Raw genomic sequence first — 26743 nt, 5'->3', positions numbered from 1 at the left:
ATTGGCAGCTCCACAGATAACTGAGAGGACACTTTAATTCTCGCCCCTTCCAGGATGTCTGTGAGGCCTGCGCTTTGATGTCGAATCTGTAATGTGACAGTGTGGCTCTCAGACTGCAGAGCTACACCAAGTGAAAATGTGACGAAACGCGTTCGTGACACTCCGGTCTCACTGACCTTCAGGGAGTTTACTCATGTTCACTGACACTGAAATCATCGGCCGAGTCCCGGAAGAACGGCTTGTTCCACACACTGTTGTGTTCCACACGTTGGAGGACTGTGTACGCTTGTCTGCTAAACAACATTGAAAATAACGAGAAAAGGGCGTGTCCTTCAGATACTGTGTGACTTGTTGTTTGCATTAAACTAGAAAGGAAGTGACTGAGAAAGGAAATGTGAACGAATCAGAAGAGGGTGTGTTCTATTTCAGCACCTGAATATTCAGAGGAAGTTTGGCAGGTCGACCTGAAAAGCTGAGCGAGTCGTAAAATCAGTGGATTGCTTTGGAAAGATGGAGGGATGAATGAACGAACTGAAGAGTGAGATGGAGGAGTGTCATTCGTATGAAAGCAGTCAGTGCTGGACTTCTGCAGTTTAATTCAAACACCAAGTTTTGTGAATCTTCCTGACGAAAAGATGTCAGAGCAGTAAAATCATTGGGTTCTAATGGGAGGATGGAGGGATGAAAAAGAAAGGAGCAGAGAAAAAGTTGTGCCGTATTTATGTAAGATATGATAATGACATTTAATTTCAGTCATCTTCGTTTTCAATCTCTCGGAGTATAAATCGCCTCCGTGGTTAAAAAGGTTCCTGTTAAAAGTCTGTGGATGGATGAAGGGATGAAAAAAAGAATGATGTGGGGAATATCACAAAGAAAAATCGAAGTATAGTTCTCCTCAACAGGCTGAATCTTATTCAGTTGTATTGAAGTTTCGAGCACAAACACTGCAGGAGGACTTGGGGGGCCAACATCATGGGAATAATAATAATAATCATCATAATAACAGGAAGCAAATATGTGAGAGAACAGACTGTACCATCAGCAAAAATCACACAATAAACAACACTTTTAAGAGCAGGTGATGTTCCTCCCATCCTCATCTCGGGGAAATATCCAGGTTAGGTCAGTTCGAGTCCTCTTTGCCTCAGGTCGTGTGCTTCGATGTGGTCCTCTGCTGTTCCTCTGGAGGTTTGATATGTTGTGTGTTCTGGGATGCTTTCCTGATCATCACAGCTGTACAGAGTGATGATCTGAGTTCCTTTTGACTTGCTGAAAGAAAGAAAGCACAACTTTATTCATCAAACGCTTGTGAAATTCCTCTCTGCATTTTACCCATCTGAAGCAGTGCACACACACACGTGAGCAATGAGCGCGCACACACACACACACACACACCCAGAGCAGTGGGCAGCCATGCTAACAGCACCTGGGGAGCAGTTGGGAGTTCGGTGCCTCGCTCAAGGGCACCTCAGCCCAAGGCCACCCCACGTTAACCTAACCTGCATGTCTTTGGACTGTGGGGGAAACCGGAGCACCTGGAGGAAACCCACGCGGACACGGGGAGAACATGCAAACTCCACACAGAAAGGCCCTCACCAGCCACGGGGCTCGAACCCAGGACCTTCTTGCTGTGAGGCGACAGCGCTAACCACTACGCCACCGTGCCACCCCAGCTGTTAGCTGGAGCAGACATGGCTGTTCTCCTCTGAACTCCCTCGTCAGTATGATGGGGGTTCTTCATCCTGGTGTCTGATGTGAACTGAAGCCGTTGTGTTTTGTATGCTGTGCTGCTGCCACATGACTGGCTGATTAGATAACTGCTCAAAGGATCAGGTGTTCCTAATAAAGTGGACCATGAGTGTGTATGTGCATATACTCGACACACACACACTGTGTTATGATCTTTATCGTCAGGAAAGTGTCTTTAGAATAAAATATTTAACCTTTTAAACTGCAGGCAGTTTAAAACAAGAACAAAAAAGTTAAACATGAGGAGCACTTACTGTGTGTGTGTGTGTGAGAGAGAGAGAGCTGGAGAGAAATCTTGTTAGGTGATTAATGGTGACCTCACCTGTTGGACACTCCAAGGCTGACTCAGCATGGTCACTGATAGACACACACACACACACACACACACACACACGTCTCTCTTTGTCCAGTGTCAGTGTGATCTCACCCACAGGAGGTGGTTTGTGGTGCTGAGGAACGTCATGAAAATGAAAAGGAGTTAAATGCTGGACTTTTACAGCTGAATCCAGACACTGAGTTTTTTAACACACTGAAGTAAATCTGTACAGGACAAAACCACAGCGGAGTGATCAGACTGCGTGGAGAGGGCAGGATTTCAGGATAAAGGACTGAGCGCGTGTGTGTGTGTGAGAGAGAGAGAGAGAGAGAGAGAGAATAATGAGATTGACCTGAGTGTGTTGAGGACATTAATCCAAGCCCCACACGGTCAGGATGGAGGCTGCGATGGTGAAGCCTCTCCTCGCTCCCTTCAGGAAGTTCACAAACTGCGTAACAGAAACACTGCAGGACATCTGGAGGTCGGAAAGTCTGAGGTCAAAGTTTATTGATCAGAATCCCGTTGTGCTGCGAGTCAACCAGGCCAAGCAGGAAAGAGACAGGTGTGTGGGGTGGGGGGGTCAGGTTTTGGTTCAGCAGTGGCTTAGCTCTATTCAACTTGTTAATGTGTGTGTGTGTGTGTGTGTGTGTGTGTGTGTGAGGGCAGGAAGCTGCGTGAAACCAAGAATGCAGAGAGAGCAGCAATGAGAGCACATTTCAGGAAGAAGTATCAGCTCCCTACAGTAAGTGTTTAGAACCGAGCCCTCGCTGTTAGAACCTGAGGCACTGTTCACATCCCACCTCCTGAAAGCTGAGGACTTTCTGAAGAGCTTTACAGAATTGTCAACCTTCACGAAGACCTTTCATCTCAGCTCTTGTAGCAGATAGAAACATGAAATAAAAACTATCTGAGAGCTAAAACCTTTACTTTTAACTTTTATCATCTTCACCCTCATGTTTATGAATTTTTTTAAATAAAATAATCAAGAAGCAACAATAATTTGCAAAAATAATCATACACGTGATCACAATGGTTATTCATATTTATTGTTATCCATCATAATAATCAGCCCTTCTTGTTGTTGTTGTTGTTGTTGTTTAACCTGCCAAAATCCTCCTCAAACCACTAAGTGCCATTGACGGAGCCTTGGCGAGCAGGTCCACCATCACATCGTCATCTGGGTCTGAATCTTTATAATTTGTTGCCGTAATTCTTTTCATCCTCAGAGTAACTGCTGTCCTCAGGCCAGTGTCGCTCCTTTCTCAGGTCGTCCGCCACCATCACTGCCTGAAGCGTGACTTTTTTCTGTCCACACAGCGGCTCAGAGTGCTGAAACAAAACAAAACAAAAGCGTCCTATAATGCATTTCACTTTCCCTCTGTGTAGTTCAGTGAGTCCTGATGCGTTTCATTGGTCACAGGTCTCGAAAACGATGGCATCGTATAAAATGCCCTCGCGTCACCTCGGGCTCGAAATGAGAACGACGCACACGTCATGAGGATGGAGCCTTAACGAGTTCTGACCTCCAGGTTTAATGATGATTAATTTCTCTCCTCTGCATGTTCTTACTCAGAATACTGAAGACTCGAGGCGCGCACGAGCCGCAGCTGGGAAAGTGATTGTCCCCTGCCACCTGACCAACACGGTACAGCCCAAGACTCCAGAGGAGGAAAGTTCTGGTTTACTGAGTGTGTTTCAGAACCTGCGCTTCAGTACAGATTTACACTCGGCACCCAGCACACGGGGGCGAACCGCACGCAGCCGAGTGTAGTCATGGGATACGAACATGACACGTGTTTTCTCATCTGTGTAGTTGCTGAACTGTTATTTCATAAATTTTTGCTTGCTGTCATAAGAAAAGATTTTCGGGCTTTTTATTGGTTTTCTGACGGTGTGATGCTTCAGCATGACGCTGTTCAGGTTCTGCTCCCAGGACGCTGCTTTTGGTGTCGTCTGCTTTTCCAGTCATTTCAGTCAAGGACAAAGAGCTGCACTTTGGTAGCATCTGATGCTACATTGCTGTCCAACTATAGCTATCCCAAGTGTGAAGTTATAAACCGGTTCACTCAGTGAAGATTGGAATCCTAAATCAGTATTATGCACGTTCATGATAAATTTCAAACTCCTTCATGAGTCACTGACTGAATGTGATCAGATGCGGCTCGGATACAGATTCAGTCATATTTATTTTTCAAATAATGCTGATAATGTTCAATTAGGAGGAAAATAATAATTCTCGCAGCTGGTGTGATGTGTGTAATCATGTGTTCTCTGATGGCCTGAGGCTGGTCTTCACTCAATGCTCAGGCCCTGGGAAGAAATAAGAGGTTTGGACGCACTCTTGGTTTCCTGCTGTCGCATTTCACCATCACACAGCAACTTTAGGACAGAACACTCAGAGACGGCGTTCCAGGGAAAATTCTCTCCACAGCTGCTGCAGGACACGAGTCCTTCTGGGAATGAGGGCAAATTAGGACTGAACAGGAACAGGGATGGAACAGAAATGAACTTCTTCTGATGGACACGGAGTTCAAAACACTGCAGCTGCTGTTTGTGTAATTGCAGATAAAAATCCTTACTTTTGTGTGTGTGTGTGTGTGAGAGAGAGACTTTGCGAGCTGTTGTTGTTCTCTTGAACCTTGAACTTTTACTGCCATAAATCCTGCATTGTGTCCTGGAGAGTCAGATCTAGTGTAGGAGGGACGGAGGGAGAGAAGGAGGGATGAGCCTCTTGGGGTTTAACATGGACAGTTTGAGAAACTGACAGAGACAAAGAGACAGAGGCAGCATGATCACCTCATCTGTTCGATCGGTGGTGAGGAGTAGAGCGCTGAGGACCTTGGTGCCTGGAGATGGAGGGATGGACAGTGGCATGGAGCAGAGAGACAGAAGTAGAGAGGGATGCAGTGGACGAGTGAGGAGCTTTGACAAGATTCCCCACACAGGCTGTAATGGCTGGATGAACCTTCTGCACTTCTGGAGGAACGGAACCTTCAGCCACCTTCACGAACACATGGAAAAAAACTTCAACACACTCGGCCCCATTTACAGGTACACACACATACAGCATTCAACACAGCACGGTTCTTCTGCATCATCTAGTGTAATAAGCATCCAGTGTCTAATGTCCTTTACACATTCCTCAATTCTATTAAGCTGGTGTCTCTCATCTGGTTTTGCAGAAACATACAACTGTGTGTCATCAGCATAGCAGTGGAAACTAATACCATGTTTATGAATAATATCACCCAGAGGAAATAAATAAATAAAGCAAGCAAGCAGTGGGCCTAAAACAGAACCCTGTGGAACACCAAACTTTCCATGTACAAGGAGAAGTCATAATTTATATCTATAAACTGATAGCGATCAGTTAAATAAGAGCTGAGCCAGGAGAGGGCCGTTCCCTTAACTCCCACAACATTTTCTAGTCTATCCAGAAGAATGGAATGATCAATGGTATCAAATGCTGCACTAAGGTCAAGCAACACAAGCAGCGAGACACAGCCCTGATCAGACGCCAACAGTAGGTCGTTTACTACTTTAACCAGTGCTGTCTCTGTGCTATGATGAGGTCGAAATCCTGACTGATACATTTCATGGATGTTATTCCTATGTAAATATGAGCATAACTGCTGTGCCACAGCTTTTTCAAGGATCTTGGAGATAAAGGGGAGGTTTGATATTGGCTGATAATTGGACAGCTGACAGGGATCAAGGTCAGGTTTTTTAATCAGAGGTTTGATAACTGCTAGTTTAAAGGATTTGGGTACATAGCCAATCATAAGAGAATTTATTATTTTTAGAAGCGGTTCAATTACTTCAGGTATTATCTGTTTGAATAGACGTGTAGGTAAGGGATCTAGTACACAAGTTGAGGCTTTTGATGTGGAGATGAATGACATTAGTTCAATTTCTCTCAGGGGAGTAAAACATTCTAATTGCTGATCTGATACAGTTACAGTGGTGCTTGAAAGTTTGTGAACCCTTTAGAATTTTCGATATTTTTGCATAAATATGACCTAAAACATCATCAGATTTTCACACAAGTCCTAAAAGTAGATAAAGAGAACCCAGTTCAACAAATGAGACAAAAATATTATACTTGGTCATTTATTTATTGAGGAAAATGATCCAATATTACATATCTGTGAGTGGCAAAAGTATGTGAACCTCTAGGATTAGCAGTTAATTTGAAGGTGAAATTAGAGTCAGGTGTTTTCAATCAGTGGGACGACAATCAGGTGTGAGTGGGCACCCTGTTTTATTTAAAGAACAGGGATCTATCAAAGTCTGATCTTCACAACACGTTTGTGGAAGTGTATCATGGCACGAACAAAGGAGATTTCTGAGGACCTCAGAAAAAGCGTTGTTGATGCTCATCAGGCTGGAAAAGGTTACAAAACCATCTCTAAAGAGTTTGGACTCCACCAATCCACAGTCAGACAGATTGTGTACAAATGGAGGAAATTCAAGACCATTGTTACCCTCCCCAGGAGTGGTCAACCAACAAAGATCACTCCAAGAGCAAGGCGTGTAATAGTTGGTGAGGTCACAAAGGACCCCAGGGTAACTTCTAAGCAACTGAAGGCCTCTCTCACATTGGCTAATGTAATTATTCATGAGTCCACCATCAGGAGAACACTGAACAACAATGGTGTGCATGGCAGGGTTGCAAGGAGAAAGCCACTGCTCTCCAAAAAGAGCACCGCTGCTCATCTGCAGTTTGTTAAAGATCATGTGGACGAGCCAGAAGGCTATTGGAAAAATGTTTTGTGGACGCATGAGACCAAAATAGAACTTTTTGGTTTAAATGAGAAGCGTTATGTTTGGAGAAAGGAAAACACTGCATTCCAGCATAAGAACCTTACCCCATCTGTGAAACATGATGGTGGTAGTATCATGGTTTGGGCCTGTTTTGCTGCATCTGGGCCATTGTCGATGGAACGATGAATTCTGAATTATATCAGCGAATTCTAAAGGTAAGTGTTAGGGCATCTGTCCATGAACTGAATCTCAAGAGAAGGTGGGTCATGCAGCAAGACAACAACCCTAAGCACACAAGTCGTTCTACCAAAGAATGGTTAAAGAAGAATAAAGTGAATGTTTTGGAATGGCCAAGTCAAAGTCCTGACCTTAATCCAATGGAAATGTTGTGGAAGGACCTGAAGCGAGCAGTTCATGTGAGGAAACCCACCAACATCCCAGAGTTGAAGCTGTTCTGTACGGAGGAACGGGCTAAAATTCCTCCAAGCCGGTGTGCAGGACTGATCAACAGTTACCGCAAACGTTTAGTTGCAGTTATTGCTGCACAAGGGGGTCACACCAGATACTGAAAGCAAAGGGTCACATACTTTTGCCACTCACAGATATGTAATATTGGATCATTTTCCTCAATAAATAAATGACCAAGTATAATATTTTTGTCTCATTTGTTTAACTGGGTTCTCTTTATCTACTTTTAGGACTTGTGTGAAAATCTGATGATGTTTTAGGTCATATTTATGCAGAAATATCGAAAATTTTAAAGGGTCCACAAACTTTCAAGCACCACTATATATTGTTAATGACAGGGTTACTTAAGTTGTCTGGCCTTAAATTTGTAGTTTGACATTTTTTAAAAAATATATTTTCAATTTTGTCATTGAAAAAATTCATGAAGTCGTTGCTACTACATACTTCAGGTGTGCATGCATCTGTAGTGGACTTTTTCCTGGTTAATTCTGCTGCAGGGGCGGCATGGTGATGTCGTGGTTAGCACTGTCGCCTCACAGCAAGAAGGTCCTGGGTTCGAGCCCCGGGGCCGGCGAGGGCCTTTCTGTGTGGAGTTTGCATGTTCTCCCCGTGTCCGCGTGGGTTTCCTCCGGGTGCTCCGGTTTCCCCCACAGTCCAAAGACATGCAGGTTAGGTTAACTGGTGACTCTAAATAGAGCGTAGGTGTGAATGTGAGTGTGAATGGTTGTCTGTGTCTATGTGTCAGCCCTGTGATGACCTGGCGACTTGTCCAGGGTGAACCCCGCCTTTCGCCCGTAGTCAGCTGGGATAGGATCCAGCTTGCCTGTGACCCTGTAGAACAGGATAAAGTGGCTACAGATAATGAGATGAAATGAGACACTTTGGCTTGAAGATATGAAGTTTATCTTCTCATATTGAAAAACTCATTTTTCAGACGAAATCCATCACAGATCTGAGGGACATATTTAAATAATATTGTCTGGCTTTTTTTTAGGCTCCAGCTTGCCTGCGACCCTGTAGAACAGGATAAAGCGGCTAGAGATAATGGATGGATGGAATTTTGCTCCAGTATGAAACAGGAATTGAGGATTATTTTTGTTATCTTCTATACAATTGGAGAGATATGTTGATCTAGCAGCAGTAAGAGCTTTTCTATACTTCAGGAAGCTCTCCTTCCACGCTAATTTGAATGCTACCAGTTTTGTTTGACGCCATTCACGTTCCAATTTTCGAGTGGTCTGTTTTAAAGTGCGAGTGTCATCATTATACCAGGGTGCTAATTTATTCTCTCTCATCATTTTTTAAGAGGAGCTACATTATCTAAAGTATAGCAGAACGTTGACTCTAAGCATTCAGTTGCCTGATCAAGTTCTGCAGGGGCTGACAGTGACCCAATCAAAGTTGATAACTCTGGGAGATCATTTATAAAGCTCTGTGCAGTAGTTGACGTGAAAGTATGTTTAATACAGTAGCGTGGTGAGGTGCATATATTATTACTCAGACATAGTTTGAATGAGATGAGACAATGATCTGAGATAACTTCAGACTGTGGAAGTGTGATTACGTTTTCTACGTTTAATCTGAATGTTAGTATTAGATTGAGGGTGTGACCACCATTATGGGTCGGTCCTATGACATTCTGCTTAATCCTGACTGAATCTAAGATGGACACAAACGCTGTTTTTAAAGGGTCTTCTGGGTTATCGAAGTGAATATTAAAATCTCCGACAACTAAAGCTTTGTCTAAGGAAATAACCAGATCTGAGATAAAATCTGCAAATTCAGAAAGAAACTCAGAATATGGCCCCGGGGGCCTGTAAATAATGAGTAATGGAATTAACTGGGTAGACTTATTTTTCGAGGCTACATACATTATATGAGTATGAAGAACTTCAAATGTATTAAATTTATAACCAGGTTTTTGTGTTACACCTAGATAATCATTATAAATAACCGCGACGCCTCCTCCTCTGCCAGTTAGACGAGGCTGGTGTATATAACTGTATCCAGGAGGACTCGCTTCATTTAATGCTATATATTCATTTGGCTTAATCCATGTTTCTGTTAAACACAGTACATTAAACTCCTGATCAGTAATGAGTTCATTAACCATTAGCGCTTTAGATGTAAGAGATCTAATATTTAATAGCCCCACCTTTAGATCAAAGGTGCTGGCAGCAGCTGTACAGTCAGTATGATCTAATTTTATATTGATTAGGTTACTGGAGCAAAAGTACATCCCCAAATCAGAAGTAGTTGGGAAGGTGTGGGAAATGTAAATAAAAACCAAGCAGTGATTTTGTAAACGGACTTTGACTTGTATTTCGTTGCAGACAGGATGAACCCAAGGTATTTCATGTTTTTTGTTGGTCAACTTCATTTCATTGGTTAATATCCATCCATTTCTGCATTTCAGTCCTGCAACACATTCCAAAAAATGTTGGGGGCAATTTGGGGTAAGTAATGAGGTAAAACGATTAAATAATGATATGATGTGAAACAGGTGATGTCATCAGGTGACTGTAATCATGATTTGGTCCAAAATCGGTCTCCAGGAAAGGCCGAGTCTTTGAGGAGTAAAGATGGGCCGAGGATCTCCAGTTTGTTTATAAATGCGTGAGAAAATTATCAGTGTTTAAATTAGGGCTGTCAATCGATAAAAATATTTAATCATGATTAATCACATTATTGTCCACAGTTAACTCCCAATTAATCGCAAATTAATTGCCCCTTTTTTTTCTAAATGTACCCGAAAGAGATGTTTTTGCGGAATGGGCGTGGACAATCTGCTTGGTTGATACAAATGTGGCCAGGTCAGGAAGGATGAGGCTGGACACAGCAAAAATTATTTTTGTGGGTATTTTATTCCCCCACTGCATTTAAAAAATAAAGCAGCATTAACTTGATAATTTTGAGGCTTTAGTACAATTCAGTGTGAACAAAAAATACAGTATTTCCTCTCATTTCCTCCATCCTCACCCAAATAAATGCATTTGTAAAACCATACAGCTCATAAAGATGTTTTCCAGTAAAATGCAGTAATGCTCTGGTAAATCTACAGAACATTCAGGAGCAAAAACTGCATTTATAAACACTTTTTTACATCACTCACACATTTCTCAGAATAAAACACTCTCAATTGTGTAACCAAGAAGATCATTAGAGTTTTATGATGATGATGATGCTCTCCTCCAAAAGCGTGTGTGTGTGTCTCATCTCATCTCATTATCTGTAGCCGCTTTATCCTGTTCTACAGGGTCGCAGGCGAGCTGGATCCTATCCCAGCTGACTACGGGTGAAAGGCGGGGTTCACCCTGGACAAGTCGCCAGGTCATCACAGGGCTGACACATAGACACAGACAACCATTCACACTCACATTCACACCTACGCTCAATTTAGAGTCACCAGTTAACCTAACCTGCATGTCTTTGGACTGTGGGGGAAACCGGAGCACCCGGAGGAAACCCACGCGGACACGGGGAGAACATGCAAACTCCGCACAGAAAGGCCCTCGCCGGCCCCGGGGCTCGAACCCAGGACCTTCTTGCTGTGAGGCGACAGCGCTAACCACTACACCACCGTGCCGCCTTTTTTATACATATAATGCTATTTAGTTTTTGTATTGATCTTGTGCAATGCGGAAATGTTACTGGATACCTTGAATTTCCCTCTGGGATGAAGTGTGTGTGTGTGTGTGTGTGTGTGTGTGTGTGTGTGTGTGTGTGTGTGTGTGTGTGTGTGTGTGTTAGGTATTGAAATTAACACTTTTCATTAAAGAATTTGTGCGTGTGTGTTTTTCTGATTTGTATCGCCTCTCCAACAGTGTGTTTGGCTGATGGTGTTCTTAGTCAGTGGTGTAGTGAACCGGTATCAGCATGCATTTACTGATGGAGACTTCTGAGCACTTCTGTAATCTGCTCTGGCATTCACCGTGAGCATGTGTAAATGTTTGTTTGGTGTTGGACTGGATTGGCACCGACCCAAAACACAGAGTCAACAGGAACTCTGTCTAGTTTAGAACTGAGCTACAATATCACAGGTAAGAGATGAACATGAATCCAGTACTGATAGTAAACTCTGTCTGTCTGTCTGTCTGTCTGTCTGTCTCACAGGCAGTACCTGGGCTCTCAGTGCAGTGTGAACATCATGTTCCCAGGTGATATCGCTGAACTCTTCCAATCTGAGGGGCTGAATCCACGCCGTATGACGCTGCAGCCCTGGGATACACACCGCGAAACCCGCAAACACAGCAAAGGGGTCTTCCTCAAGTCAGTGTGTGTGTGTGTGTGTGTGTGTGAGAGAGAGAGAGAGAGAGAGAGAGAGAGAGAGAGAGAGAAGTTTATTGTTCCATCCATTGAACAAGTTAAATTCTTGGCTCCAACTCCTGCCATAGCAGCATGTGCAAATGTAATGGACTAAAAATCAATAATAAAAGCAACAGTACGGTTAAACAGAAACCGAGACAGAGGAAATACGAGACAATATCCACAGAAAGTGCTCAAGTCAGTGCAGTGTGCAGTCTCAGTCAACAGGGAAGATGCATGTGTGTGTATGATATGAGTGCCATTTGCGTGTGTGTGTGTGTGCTGTGATGTGGGTGTGTCCCTGTGTGTGTAATGTGGGCGTGTATGTGTACAGAAATGGAGTTGAGTGGCGCTCTGACCGGTTGTTGTTGAACCGTGAAGTGATGCTGAGTTCAGCTGTACGCCGTTTCCTGCCGTTGCTGGACGAGGTGGCACAGGATTTCTCTCATGTCCTGCGGCGTAAAGTCCAAGCTGAGGGACAAATGGAGAATGGCACACACACGCTGGCCTTTGACCCCAGTCCTGAGCTTTTCCGCTTTGCTCTGGAAGGTCAGTGTTTGTACCTGAACTGCCCTAAACGCTGCAGTTTATCACTCTTACTGTTCCTCTAAACTACACAAACAACTTTTACTGATTTACATCCGAGAGCTCAGCAAATAAGTCTGTCTGTCTCTCTCATCTGTCTTTCTCATTGTGTCTGTCTGTCTCTCTGTAGCGAGTTGTCATGTTCTTTATGGTGAGCGTATCGGCCTTTTCTCGTCGAAGCCGTCTCAGGAGTCTGAGCGCTTTATTTGGGCGGTGGAGAGAATGCTGAACACAACTTCTCCCCTCCTCTATGTGCCCCGCTCACTGCTCCGCTTCCACACACCCTTGTGGACACAACATGCAACTGCATGGGACCACATCTTCAGCCATGGTGTGACTTCACACTCACGCCAACAACACTGTCCCATAACACACACGTGCACATAGAAGCAGTGTCAAACAATTCCTCGTAAGACAGTACTCCCTGTGTGTGTGTGTGTGTGTGTGTAGCTGAGGAGCGGATCAGGCGTGTGTATGAGGGGCTCCAGGCTCAGGGCAGCAGTGTGGACAGAGCAGTAGATGGTTTAAAGTTCCCTGGAGTTCTCAGGCTACTGATGGAAAAAGGACAACTCCCTCTGGATCTCATCAGGGCGAACATCACTGAACTGATGGCAGGAGGAGTCGATACTGTGAGTGAGACACACACACACACACACACCATTACATACACACACACACACCATTACATACACACACACACACACACACACCATTACATACACACTACAAAAAATTGAAAACTGAATTTGAGGAGAAAATTACTTAATACTAGTGAAATGATCTTTCTGCATGGACAGATATTTTTGCTCGGTAAAACATCTGAGAATAAGTCGGTTGCAATCTAGAACTCGGTATAATAATCTCAGAACTGGTGTCTGGTCTTCTTCTAATAGGAAATGCTGGATCGTTTCAACTAGTTTCAAGAGATTTTCACTTGCTAAGACATCATTTTTTGCAGTGCACACACAGTCTCTTAAATGAAAGCTCAAAAACAATAACTATCTCTCTCTTATTCTTTCCTGTCTTTCTCCCTGACTCACTTTCTTTCTCCCTCTGTCTGTCTGTCTGTCTGTCTGTCTGTCTGTCAGACGGCAGTTCCTCTGCAGTTTGCGTTATTTGAGTTGGCACGTAATCCCAGTGTTCAGGAGTGTGTGCGTGCTCAGGTGCAGTCGTCATGGTTACAGGCAGAGGGGAATCCCCATAAGACTCTGCAGGGGGCGCCGCTGCTCAAGGGCACAGTGAGGGAGATACTCAGGTCACACACGATCAGCACTCTCATCACCACTATCAGCACCACCATCTCTGTCACCATCTCCACCACCATAACCACATCACCATCACCATAACCACTATCGCCACCACTATCTCTGCCATCATAACCACCATCAGCATGATCAGCACCTCCATCACGATAACCACCATCACCACCACCATCTCTGCCACTATAATCACCATAACCACTATCACCACCATCTCCGTCACCATAACCACTATCAGCATCAGCACCATCACTGTCAGCACCACCATCTCCATCACCATGACCACTATCAGCATCACCACCATCTCCGCCACCATAACCACGATCAGCATCATCACCACCATCTCCGTCACCATAACCACTATCAACACCACCATTACCACTATCACCATCAGCATTATTAGCACCACCATCAGCACCACCATCAGCACTAATGCCACTATCAACATATTCATTGTCTCCACTATCACCACCACCACTACTATCAGGAATATGGCCACTACTGTTACTGTTGTCAATTATATCAGCAGTATTGCCACCACCAACACCGTCATCACCACTACTGCAACCTTCCTATCACCTTCACCACCACCATCACCACTATCAGCACTACTGCAGTCACCACCATCACTATTGCCACCAGCACCAACATCACCATCTCCACCATCATGATCAGCATCACGATCATCACCATCAGCAATATCAATGTGTGTGTGTGTGTGTGTGTGTGTGTGTGTGTGTGTGTGTGTGTAGACTGTATCCGGTGGGCATCACAGTACAGAGATATCCAGTCAAAGACATTGTACTGCAGAACTATCACATACCAGCTGGGGTGAGTTTCTGGACCTGTCCTGAATTTCCTACACGCTCTGTTCCCTATTCCAGAGTGTGCGTCCTGTTAAAATCTGCAGTACATTATGGGTATTCTGAATTTAAATCTCTCTGCAGACTCTGGTGCAAGTGTGTCTGTACCCTCTGGGGCGGAGTCGAGATGTATTTCAGGACCCTTTAACCTTTGACCCTGGTCGTTGGGCTGGTGCTGAGGCAGGAGAAGGGCGGGCCAAAAATGAGGTTACAGCAGAGACCACGTCGGGGGCAGGGTTTCGCTCACTGGCATTCGGCTTTGGACCAAGGCAGTGTGTGGGGCGGAGAATCGCTGAAAACGAGATGCAGCTCTTCCTCCTGCATGTGAGTGTGCAACAAGGTTAAAGGTCACACAGAGGCTGGAGAAGATCAGGAAAGGAGGCACAGAGTGTAAATGAGAGGAATTAAGTAGTCAGCAGTGTGGGTGAATATATATCTAATAAAGGTGTGTGTGTGTGTGTGTGTGTGTGTGTGTGTGTTACAGATTCTGAAGAATTTCCGTTTGAGTGTTTCATCCAAAGAGGACCTCAGCACCAAATACACACTCATCCTCCAACCAGAGTCGACACCGACAATCACTTTCTCTGCCCTCTCACACTGATCACCTGTTAACTGATTAATCAGTCATCCAGTCAGTAACTCAGCCGACATGTCAGTGAGGCAGTTAATAAATTAATCATTGTCTCTTTCGGGTTTTCTGACTTTTGGTGTGTTCTCTAATCTCTCTGTGTGATTCTTAGAGGTACACACTGACACCAGTACATACTGGTGCACACAGATACACACTGGCACACACCAGTACACATTGAATCACACACTGATGCATGTTGACGCACACACAAATCAATACACACACTGACACACACTCCATACGCTGCTCCTGTTAAAGTGTATAAACTTTTTCATACATGGTCTTGATGATTAAACAGAAGTGGATCTGAACATCTCCCGCTGGATCACTGTGTCATAAACCATGAGAGTAAATAATTGTGTAATATGCAAATGAAGGCCTGTTTACCAGGGAAAGGGGGCGGAGTGTGTTTGTAGACGTTTCCAGTTTGCACATGAACAATGTTTTCATAGAGGTACATATATTTACATTGAAACTTCGTGTCAACACATGCTAATGGTCACATGACCATACACCGCTGTACACACCGTACCTGAACACACACATTATTCTGATCTCAGAATGTAAACACAGCCAGTATCCAGCAGATGGAGATGAACTTTCTCACTCTGTGTGTGTGTGTGTGTGTGTGTGTGTGTGAACCCATGTTCCACTCTGTTGCTGATCTCAATTTCTAAACTGACGCTCTCTGAGGTGGGAAACTTTTTTTTTTCCTTTTCATAATGTCTTGTGAAACGTTTATCAGTTTGCTCTATTTTAAAATGATTACAAAAATATTTAATCCATTTATTGTGTAATCTTGTTGTGTTGGTGTTCTATAGTGTGTCAGCTGCAGAAAAGCTCTGAGTTTTTGTGGACGTTAATATTCTGAACTGGATTAAATTAAAACTGGCATTAAAATGTAACTAAACAATAAATTCAATAACATCAAAATGTGTGTGTGTGTGTGTGTAAGAGAACATTAATGGTTCTTGGTGTGTGTGTGTGTGTGTGTGTGTGTGTAAGAGAACATTAATGGTTCTTGGTGTGTGTGTGTGTGTGTGTGTGTGTGTGTGTAAGAGAACATTAATGGTTCTTGGTGTGTGTGTATGCCCTGAGTGAACTTCAACCTGAAAGTTTGTTTGTTCAGTAGATAATGAGTCACTGGAGATGAAGTCCGACTACAGGAGAATTTTATAGCGTCACGTTTTATATCCAGTTTAATTTGCCTTTATTGAAATTCTGCAGTGTTTAAATATGATTAACATATTGATTAAAAGTTAAAATGTTTAAATTTCTCTTTTATGCTGGGCCAAATGTGCTGGTTATATCTGTTTGCACATTTTTCCAAAAGATGCAAACACTTTCTGTGTCCTGTCGTTAAACATATTTGGGGCGGAGCTACAGTTGATCCCAGACTTTAATGTTATTAAACTCCTTGGCTTTGGACCAAAAACTTCTTCGATTCAGAGGAGGATGATATGATCCCTCGATAACTTTAGCCACGTGCATGATATGCACAGTTAGCCAAACTCCGCCCACATTTGTGTGTTCTGATCAGAGTCAAATATCTCAAGTCTAGTTTTGATCCAAGAGAATTTCCATCCAGGTTTTAGGTTTGGTTAAACATCTGTTCCAGATCTCTCCCCAGTCCATTTAGCCGTAAGTCCATGTGGAGCAGGTAACAGCCATGTGTGATAAACGGGACATATGATGAAAACAATTAATCACTAATAAATGAAACGCTCTCTCTGTCTTTCAGTCTGAGGTGATGAACTCGTTTATTCCACAGCAGCAGGTTCACCCATATGTGGGTGACTCTTTCCTGGAGCATTTGTGTTTTTTGGACATTGATCAGGAGCCAATCGTAGCACGCAACACTGGCATCATCTGCACCATTGGTCAGTACCAAGCCCTCTGATTGGCCAACAAAAATACAGACTTACTTCAAGCTCCGCCCCAAAGACGAGAGCGCCACTCGGGACCTTATGGTTCCATGATTATTAATAGTTATTCATTTATATTTACACACTTTTGTAGTGACATTAGAGCTTTCTCAGTTCTGTTTTCAGTGGAAAGTGTGTGTGGGGGGGAGGGGCTATTACCCATAATACACTGCAACCATACATCAGTGAGAAATAGACATCAGACACCTTGTGTTTGTGGTGCAGGCCCAGCGTCTCGATCTGTGTCGAAGCTGCAGGCGATGGTGAAGGCAGGAATGAACATCGCTCGCCTCAACTTCTCCCACGGAACCCATGAGGTGTGTGTGTGTGTGTGTGTACTTGCTACATACTGAGGAACAGAACACGATTTTCCCAACAGACTTAGGACATTTTTGTGAGGTGAGGACATTTCGTCTCGTCCTCACTTCTTCACAGGGCTGTTTGAGGGTAGAGATTCCAGTTTTAATGTTCAGATTAGAATGAGGTTTAGGTTAGGGTGAGGGGTGGGGTTAGGCATTGAGTTGTGATGGTGAGGGGTGGGGTTAGGCATTGAGTTGTGATGGTGAGGGGTGGGGTTAGGCATTGAGTTGTGATGGTGAGGGGTGGGGTTAGGCATTGAGTTGTGATGGTGAGGGGTGGGGTTTGGCATTTCGTTGTGATGGTTAGGGTGAGGGGTGGGGTTCGACATTTCGTTGTGATGGTTAGGGTGAGGGGCTAGGGAATATATGATGTCAATGAGTGTCCCCACAGAGAAGTGTGTGTGTGAGAGACATGTTCTAACAGAGTGTCTCTTAGTATCACAGAGAATCTATTCAGAATATTCATGAAGCAGTGGAGTCGCTGACCTCTGACCCTCTGACCTATCGACCAGTGGCCATTGCCTTGGATACCAAAGGACCTGAAATTCGCACTGGTCTGGTACGAGGGGTAAGTGTGTGTGTGTGTGTGTGTGTGTGTGTGTGTGTGTGTGTGTGTGTGAGAGAGAGATTACAGTATGTGTACAAGCTGTGTAGCTGAAAGAATGAACCTGCGTTGCGCTGTACTCTGTCTTAATGGCTGGAATTCATCAGTTGCGTTCTCAGTTTAATCTGTTGGTTTCAGGCTCCATCTCAAATTCAGTTGTCGGCTGTCCTTACTTAAGAGTTGGCCATTTTAAGGCTCTGTGCCAAATTGTATGAGTGGAGTTTGCATGTTCTCCTTGTGCCTGTGTGGGTTTTCTCTGGGTGCTCCAGTTTCTCCCCACAGTCCAAAGACATGCGGATTCAGCCAACTGGCTCCTCTAAATTGCCCATTGGTGTGAATGCGAGTGTGAATAATTGTTTGTCTTTGTGTGTGTGTGTGTGTGTGTGTGTGTCAGCTCATGAATGGTGAGGTAAAGCTGGAGCGTGGCTCTGTGGTGATGGTGGTGACCGCGGAAACAGAGCGGAGTATGACGGATGTTTCCTGTATTTGGGTGGATTATCCTGATCTGTCCAGAGTGGTAAAGACTGGAGGAACCATCTATATTGACGATGGACTCATTGCTCTCACAGTGCTCCACATAGGTACACACACACACACCTACCTGAATATTCCACTAAAGTGTTTCAGTGACCTTCAGATGTTTTCTGGGTTACCATGACAACTGCCTAGGACTTCATCCCCCCCCCCCCCCCCCCACACACACACACACATATTAGGGTAGTAAACAATAAATACTGTCTGAATATTCTTTCTCTAATGTGAACTTGGGTAACCTTTCTTGAAACAGTTTTTAAAGCTTTGATCCACAGTTAATGCTGTAGTTAGTGTGAGTTGTAGTGCATCTACACCGCACTGTACATGACCAGCCGTGCTGGAAGGTGATTTGGGATGCAGCCCTAAGCCAGTTGTCATGGTAACAGAAAATTATTTTTGAGAGACGATTCAGTGCAGTAGTTTGGTGCACAGCCCGTGACCGTAGGGGTCAGCTGTGTCTGAGCTTCAGTTTCACTTCTACCAGCTGAATAGTAACACCATCTCACACACATGGGCTGATCAGGCCACGCCCTTTCAGAGCAGAGAGCATGATCATTCAGGCACACTGTCACATGTAACACTCTGCTTCCTCTGTCTCCCAGGCGACGGGTGGGTGGAGACTCGGGTGGAGAGTGGTGGCATTCTGTGTAGCCATAAAGGTGTGAACCTGCCGGGGGCAGAGTTAGTGAACTTGCCCTCGGTAAGTGAACGGGACAGAGCTGACCTGCAGCTGGCAGTGGAGGAGGGAGTGGACATCATCTTCGCTTCTTTCATCCGCTGTGCTGAGGATGTGAGGGCTGTGAGGAGGGCTCTAGGACCCAGTGGAGCCAAAATCAAAGTCATCAGCAAGGTGGAAAACAGACAGGGCGTGCAGAAGTGAGTGAAGACAGACACGCGCACACACACTACTGATCCTGAGGAGTTGTGATGAAATTCTAAGGGGGAGTGATGGTTCTTTCTCTCTCTCTGTCTGTCTCTCTCTCTGTAGTTTTGATGAGATCCTGAGGGAGAGTGATGGCGTGATGGTTGCTCGTGGTGATTTAGGGATCGAGATTCCAGCAGAGAAAGTGTTCATTGCACAGAAGATGATGATTGGACGCTGCAACACAGTGGGAAAACCAGTCATCTGTGCCACACAGGTCACCAACATCATTTGTGTCACTGCTGGTCGACCTCTACACGTTTCACTCTGCCCCCTTCCCCCCCCCCCCCCACACACACACCACACTCCTCAGTGAGGATACCATCCTCTTGCTCTTCCTCATCCTTGTCATCATCCTCATCTTCAAAAGGATAAACACACAGGACACCATGCTGATGTCACTTCATGGATGCTATAATTAGATACAGTGGGGCAAAAAAGTATTTAGTCAGTCACCAATTGTGCAAGTTCTCCCACTTAAAAAGATGAGAGAGGCCTGTAATTTTCATCATAGGTACACTTCAACTATGAGAGACAAATGAGAAAAAAAAAATCCAGAAAATCACATTGTCTGATTTTTAAAGAATTTATTTGCAAATTATGGTGGAAAATAAGTATTTGGTCAATAACAAAAGTTCATCTCAATACTTTGTTATATACCCTTTGTTGGCAATGACAGAGGTCAAACGTTTTCTGTAAGTCTTCACAAGGTTTTCACACACTGTTGCTGGTATTTTGGCCCATACCTCCATGCAGATCTCCTCTAGAGCAGTGATGTTTTGGGGCTGTCTCTGGGCAACACAGACTTTCAACTTCCTCCAAAGATTTTCTATGGGGTTGAGATCTGGAGACTGGCTAGGCCACTCCAGGACGTTGAAATGCTTCTTACGAAGCCACTCCTTCGTTGCCTGGGCAGTGTGTTTGGGATCATTGTCATGCTGAAAGACCCAGCAACGTTTCATCTTCAATGCCCTTGCTGATGGAAGGAGGTTTTCACTCAAAATCTCACGATACATGGCCCCATTCATTCTTTCCTGTACACGGATCAGTCATCCTGGTCCCTTTGCAGAAAAACAGCCCCAAAGCATGATGTTTCCACCCCCATGCTTCACAGTAGGTATGGTGTTCTTTGGATGCAACTCCGCATTCTTTCTCCTCCAAACATGACAAGTTGAGTTTTTACCAAAAAGTTCTATTTTGGTTTCATATGACCATATGACATTCTCCCAATCCTCTTCTGGATCATCCAAATGCTCTCTAGCAAACTTCAGACGGGCCTGGACATGTACTGGCTTAAGCAGGGGGACACGTCTGGCACTGCAGGATTTGAGTCCTTGGCGGCGTAGTGTGTTACTGATGGTAGCCTTTGTTACTTTGGTCCCAGCTCTCTGCAGGTCATTCACTAGGTCCTCCCGTGTGGTTCTGGGATTTTTGCTCACCTTTCTTGTGATCATTTTGACCCCACGGGGTGAGATATTGCATGGAGCCCCAGATCAAGGGAGATTATCAGTGGTCTTGTATGTCTTCCATTTTCTAATAATTGCTCCCACAGTTGATTTCTTCACACCAAGCTGCTTACCTATTGCAGATTCAGTCTTCCCAGCCTGGTGCAGGTCTACAATTTTGTTTCTGGTGTCCTTTGACAGCTCTTTGGTCTTGGCCATAGTGGAGTTTGGAGTGTGACTGTTTGAGGTTGTGGACAGATGTCTTTTATACTGATAATGAGTTCAAACAGGTGCCATTAATACAGGTAACGAGTGGAGGACAGAGGAGCCTCTTAAAGAAGAAGTTACAGGTCTGTGAGAGCCAGAAATCTTGCTTGTTTGTAGGTGACCAAATACTTATTTTACTGAGGAATTACCAATTAATTCATTAAAAATCCTACAATGTGATTTCCTGGATTCTTTCCCCCCATTCTGTCTCTCATAGTTGAAGTGTACCTATGATGAAAATTACAGGCCTCTCTCATCTTTTTAAGTGGGAGAACTTGCACAATTGGTGGCTGACTAAATACTTTTTTGCCCCACTGTACATGGGCACACAGACAGACAAACAGACATACAGCTAGATCGATCGAAAGATACAAAGATGGACACAAATAAGACCCTCAGAGAGCCCAGAAAAGAGACGCCCTATTTTATTGTTATAAGATCACTGTTTAACATTTGTTTAATTTGTGTGTGTGTAGATGTTGGAGAGCATGGTGTGTAACGCCCGGCCAACCCGTGCTGAGAGTAGTGATGTAGCCAACGCTGTGCTGGATGGAGCGGACTGTGTCATGCTCTCTGCAGAGACGGCTAAAGGGCGCTACCCAGTGGAAGCAGTATCCATGATGCACTCAGTGAGTGTGTGTGTGTGTATTGCTTTGCTTGCTCTGTGTTTGGGCCAAACCCTCTCTTCTTCAGTAGTACTTGTCTCTGCACAGCTAATAGGTGATTATGTAAATTTGATGCAAATCGGTATGTAAATCAGACATTGTCCCAAAGCAGCTTTTTTGAAATCCAGATATAGATGTACAGTCCCTTCTGAAAATATTAGAAAGGCAAGGCCAGTTCTTTTGTTTTTGTTATGTACTGAAGACATTTGGGTTTGAGATCAAAATTCAATTCAATTTTGTATTGAGCTTTTAACAGTGGACATTTCACAAAGCAGCTTTACAGAAATCCAGGTATAACATTTTAATTTGTAAGAGAAGGCTCTTCCCTCCCCATCCTTCACAATTCCAGATACCAACAAATAGCTTGCACCTTTTGACCTAAGTAGGTGCGGTGTATCATAATACACCAGAACTTTGCTGAAGGTGAAATCAAATGTGAAATTTGATTGGGAGCCAATGCAGTGTGGATAAGACGGGGTGATGGGGTCATATCTTCTAGTTCTCAGAAGGACTCTTGTTACTGCATTTTGAACTAACTGGAGCTTGGAACATCCAGACAGTAAGGCTTTACAATAATCCAACCTGGAGGGAACAAAATCATGAACTAGTTTTTCTGCATCATGTAGTGACATTAAATTTTTCATCTAACCAATATTTCTGAGATGAAAGAAAGCTATCCGGGTGATGTTATCGATATGAGTTTCGAATGAAAGACTGGGGTCAATAATCACTCCGAGGTCTTTTACTGCTGCACGTGAAGAAACAGAAAGGCCATCCAGAGTTACTGTGGAATCAGAAAACTTACTTCTAGCTGCATGTGGTCCGAGTACAAGTACTTCTGTCTTGTCAGAGTTCAGCAGAAGGAAGTTAATAAGCATCCAGTGTCTAATGTCCTTCACACATTCCTCAATTCTGTTAAGCTGGTGTCTCTCATCAGGTTTTGCAGAAACATACAACTGTGTCATCAGCATCAGAGTTCTCATGATCTCTGAGGTGTCCACAGGGCTTTCCCCAAAGTGTGGATACGCAGTGCTGTGCTGCACTGTCAGTTGCGTGTGCACACAAAATTAATAAAATAAATAAATAAAAATCTATACCATAAATTTAACAGTGCAGAGTACTTTCTGCGCCTAAATATCTCCTATTCCCCTCTGAAAATGAGTAATAACTATAGAAATAGGAAGATATTGTAATATATAGGTTTAGACTATCCTGGTACTCGACTCAGAAGTGAAATACAGGGTTTCGCTGCGTGCACTGACTGCCATTCGCAACCATACATAGAACCACTTTCTAGAAGCTGGTCGCTAGATGGTGCTGTTGTGCGATTTGACCTTGATTCTGTTCCTGGCATCAGAAAATGAAGGGGTGTGTTACAACGTGTTTTCATTTCAAATCTAATTTTACCCTTTAAATTTTGCCCCTTGCGTATTTAACAAGGTCAAAAACAGCTAATTTAATCCTGATGAATTGTGCCTAAATCAGCCCTAGATGCCACCTGAGTGCACCATTTGAAGTCTCTAATTTCAAAATTTTCCAGAGGAGCATGCCCCTGGACCCCCTGGCAGCCTTCAGGGCCAGAGGGTCCGGGCCAGCCCTTACAGGCTGAGCTCCACATCAGTAGCATCACTGTGATATTTTTTCTGGGGAAAGCCCTGGTCCAGAATGGAGACGGAGGCATATAGGGTGAAGGCAGTGGCACAGGGGCAACAGGGGAGCTGGACAACATGGGAGGACAGATGTGAGCTGTGTGCTCAATTGGGCAGATATTTGTAATATGCCACAGACTTGGCTCAGCATTCTTATCAGGGCAATGGGGCAACATGTGAGCAAAAAGAGCCCTGGAACAAGCCAGCAGGAAATTAAATTCATCTGACACAGAGATGTAGTAGATGTCAGCAGCAGCTCAACACTTGAGTTTCTGGCACCAGGAGTGGAGAATGGAAAGTGGACCTTGGCAACCAGTTGTGCTTCGAGGGAGAAAGCTGCAACACCCCACTGTGGTCAGACTTGGTGCTATGGGGCAAAGCTGGAAGAATGCTGATCCTCGTTGAGCTCACTGTGCCGTAGGAAGAAGGGATAGAAGCAGCTCATGAGAGAAAGAAGGCAAAAGAGTTGGACCTGCTGGCAGAGTCCAGGGAGGGCAGATGGAATGTAAGAATACTAGACTGAGGTGGGAGCCAGGGGCATTGCAGGGTGTCAACAACATATCAGCAAAAACTGAAGAAAGGTTAGCTGCACGTGGTGGCAGGGAGACCTCCCTGTTCACTTCTCCACCATCAGGAGATATTCCAGGAGAAGGGACGAAACATCAAGTACGGTGGTCCCTGGCTGATGACCATGCAACTGTCTGAGTGGGGCACCAGTGGAGAATCAGAATTTATTGTCATTTTAATAAATACAATGAAATTAAAAGCTAACCTTAAAGTGTAAGATATATAAATAGAACAGAGAAAAAATAGAGGTGTGGCAGGTGGAAAGACCAGCAAGTCCAACACCCACCTGTTTAATATGAATTTTTTTTCTTTCAAGTGTTCCAGTGCTTCCAGAAAATGTCTCTCTCCCTCTCTCTATGTCTCTCCCATCTCTCTCATCTGTCTCTCCCCATCTGTCTCTCTCCTTGTCTCTTTCTCTCTCTTGCTCATATATCTGTCTGTCTGTCTCTCTCTCTCTGTAGATCTGCAGGGAGGCTGAGGCTGCTCTGTTCCACCAGCGGGTGTTTGAGGATCTGAGGCGTCTCACTGCTCTCAGTTCAGACCCCACAGAGGTGACTGCGATCGGAGCAGTTGAATCGAGTTTCAAATGCAGTGCTGGGGCCATCATTGTCCTCACCACCTCTGGGAGGTACACACACACACACACACACACACACACACACACACACACACACACACACACACATATATGGAACACTCCTGTACATCTTCAGCCTCTCTTCTCTTGGTTTGACTCTGCTTCCTGTACCCTAACCCCTGCCACTTTCCTACTGTTTCTGCTCCAATTCCTGAATCCTGTTAAAGTATTTATAAAGTCATCACCTTTACATTTGCTCACCTGTTTGTTTTGGCTCCTCCCACTTAGTTCTAAACACAATTTTTACTCTTCCTCTTCAGGTCTGCCCACCTGTTGTCTCGGTACCGTCCTCGATGTCCCATCATTGCAGTGACGAGAAATGCTCAGATGGCCCGCCAGTCACAGCTGCTCCGGGGAATATTCCCCGCCATCTACCGAGAACCCCCTGCTAAGGTTTGGGCTGATGATGTTGACAACAGGGTCACCTTCGGCATGGACATAGGTGTGTGTGTGTGTGTGTGTATGCAGAAATTATGTTGGTGTCTTATGCTTGTCTCTGACATTAAAGGTGTGTGTGTGTGTGTGTGTGTGTGTGTGTGTGTGTGTGTGTGTGTGTGTGTGTGTGTGTGTAGGTAAAGTGCAAGGCTTCTTTAAACCAGGTGACATGGTCATCATCGTGACTGGATGGAGCCCTGGATCTGGACACACAAACATCATGAGAGCAGTGACAGTGCCATGAATCCTCAACTCTGATTGGACACAAATACTGACTCAGATTATTCCTTAAATGTTTCTGGTAAACTTAATAAAACAGAAGTCAAACGGAAACACGTTCATAATAAACATGTTCACTCAAAAACATATATAAAACAGTGTAAAACAACCTGATATCTCTCTCACACACACACAGTTACAGTTGAAGTGTCAGTTGGGATGACAGACCTGCTATTATCAATTTAGAGAATGTCCTGCTGTAGCTTTATTACACGTGTGTGTGTGTGTGTGTGTGTGTGTGTCTGTGTGTGTGTGTGTTTTCTTTAATTTACACAGTCAGCTGCAACTCTCCAGAGCCTCTGTTGTCCTGACTTGTATCTTGCCACAGAATCAAGGTCTTGCAGCAGCTAAGTGGCTTCGGACTGTAAATCCACGCACACGCTGTCCAATGAATGATGATCGGATACTTGCTTTTGGATGATGCTCCCGTGTTCGGGGTAACCACCCTGCTGCCCCCCCGGCAGCTATGAGAAATATGCAAAGACCCGGAAAGACTGCGTCCTGGGTAGCTGACGCACTGCCATCTCTGGCAGCGGTGATAAATTTGCAAAGACTGTAGACTACTCCTCCTCCCTGCCCCAACCATACTCCCTCTATGAAGTTTGCCACCTGGAATGTGCGTAACATGATGGATTCAGATCAGTGGCGGCTGGTAGTCTTTCAAACAGGGGAGGCTAGTCGGTTACGATATTTCCAGATTTTAAAAGAAAAAACACATCAGTTTTGCCCATACTCTTGCCTCTGATCTGGCTGATTGTTGGCAGCGTCACAAACTGTGAAATCACAGGTTCTTTTGGCCCATTAGCCTACTGTCCAATATACATGATGGTGGTGTTGGGGGGGAGGGGTATATTTTAACATTTTATATTTTAAAATTGTGGCATGTTGTTTAAAAATTGACCTCGGCTGTGTTTTTGTTTAAAAATGTTTTCCAAATTGTAGCTGTGTTTAATTCATATCCAGAAAAACATATATTCCAATATAATATACTCAGCATAAACATTTTAAATAGATTCTATATTTTTGGTCCATCCATGACATATTACTAAAGTAGCCTATTTACTGTTGTTGATGTGGGTCACTTGCTGTTAGCCAATTCACTTTCTTGTACCAGGAGAGCTGAAAGGAACGAGTATTATTCCCTACCTTTTTCATCAAGTCAAATTGAGGCGTTGGTCTACCCTGCTCTTTAATTTTAATTTTTTCCTCGAAAGGAAGACTGGCAAATGGCTTCGCCAAAATTAAATCAGCAATGCTTGGCATCCGTGCGCAGCTTTCTTGCTAGCTGACTAGCCCCCTCAAGTTCAGTCACTCAAATAAACGAAATTTATGGAACTAAGATAGCAAACTTGACAACACTATATTTACACTTTATTTACAATGAAAATATATACAAACTAAAAAAGCTGGTAGAAACCGTATGTAATGAATGAAATCGAAATGTAAGCCGATCTCTTACAATACACCACAGCACTTGCGAATCCGCATGGGACTGAACTGATGTTGCCAGATACT

At 44.2% G+C, this 26743-nt stretch overlaps 2 protein-coding genes across 5 annotated transcripts; both read left to right on the top strand.

Moving 5' to 3' along the window:
• The first annotated feature begins 2786 nt into the window (after positions 1-2786).
• LOC132886340 (cytochrome P450 11B, mitochondrial) lies at positions 2787-15098 on the top strand. Of its 2 annotated transcripts, XM_060920893.1 has the most exons (9): positions 2787-2807; positions 11411-11566; positions 11937-12151; positions 12318-12518; positions 12638-12816; positions 13276-13442; positions 14199-14277; positions 14394-14633; positions 14794-15098. In XM_060920893.1, the coding sequence occupies exons 2-9, from the start codon at positions 11445-11447 to the stop codon at positions 14908-14910; spliced, it is 1320 nt and encodes a 439-aa protein (XP_060776876.1). In that variant the 5' UTR covers positions 2787-2807; positions 11411-11444; the 3' UTR covers positions 14911-15098. The 2 variants fall into 2 exon arrangements, with proteins under 2 accessions (XP_060776876.1, XP_060776877.1); XM_060920894.1 differs by lacking the exons at positions 2787-2807; positions 14794-15098 and adding an exon at positions 4854-5116 and having other exon boundaries at positions 13276-13425; positions 14394-14538.
• Positions 15095-26122, top strand: pklr (pyruvate kinase L/R). Of its 3 annotated transcripts, XR_009654681.1 has the most exons (12): positions 15095-15633; positions 16682-16820; positions 17091-17182; positions 17661-17792; positions 18223-18409; positions 18965-19238; positions 19351-19501; positions 21473-21625; positions 24339-24505; positions 24775-24956; positions 25087-25250; positions 25505-26122. XR_009654681.1 is itself a non-coding variant. In XM_060920890.1 (11 exons), exons 2-11 carry the CDS (start codon positions 16691-16693, stop codon positions 25191-25193), a joined length of 1575 nt encoding a protein of 524 aa, XP_060776873.1. In that variant the 5' UTR covers positions 15095-15633; positions 16682-16690; the 3' UTR covers positions 25194-25282. The 3 variants fall into 3 exon arrangements, 2 of the variants coding, with proteins under 2 accessions (XP_060776873.1, XP_060776874.1); XM_060920890.1 differs by lacking the exon at positions 25505-26122 and having other exon boundaries at positions 25087-25282; XM_060920891.1 differs by lacking the exons at positions 16682-16820; positions 25505-26122 and having other exon boundaries at positions 25087-25282.
• The last annotated feature ends 621 nt before the right edge of the window (positions 26123-26743 follow it).

This window comes from Neoarius graeffei, chromosome 5, assembly GCF_027579695.1.
Source record: "Neoarius graeffei isolate fNeoGra1 chromosome 5, fNeoGra1.pri, whole genome shotgun sequence".
Lineage (NCBI taxonomy): Eukaryota > Metazoa > Chordata > Actinopteri > Siluriformes > Ariidae > Neoarius > Neoarius graeffei.
The sequence above is the reverse complement of the archived record's forward strand: the minus strand, read 5'-3'. Positions and strand labels throughout refer to the sequence as shown.

Coding starts and splice junctions, on each gene's coding strand:
- LOC132886340 (XM_060920893.1), top strand. CDS start 11,445: ATGTTCCCAGGTGATATCGCTGAACTCTTCCAATCTGAGGGGCTGAAT. Junction 12,152..12,317: donor TTTCCGCTTTGCTCTGGAAG/GTCAGTGTTTGT, acceptor GTCTCTCTGTAG/CGAGTTGTCATGTTCTTTAT. Junction 12,817..13,275: donor TGGCAGGAGGAGTCGATACT/GTGAGTGAGACA, acceptor TCTGTCTGTCAG/ACGGCAGTTCCTCTGCAGTT.
- pklr (XM_060920890.1), top strand. CDS start 16,691: ATGAACTCGTTTATTCCACAGCAGCAGGTTCACCCATATGTGGGTGAC. Junction 18,410..18,964: donor TCTCACAGTGCTCCACATAG/GTACACACACAC, acceptor TCTGTCTCCCAG/GCGACGGGTGGGTGGAGACT. Junction 24,506..24,774: donor GTCCTCACCACCTCTGGGAG/GTACACACACAC, acceptor CTTCCTCTTCAG/GTCTGCCCACCTGTTGTCTC.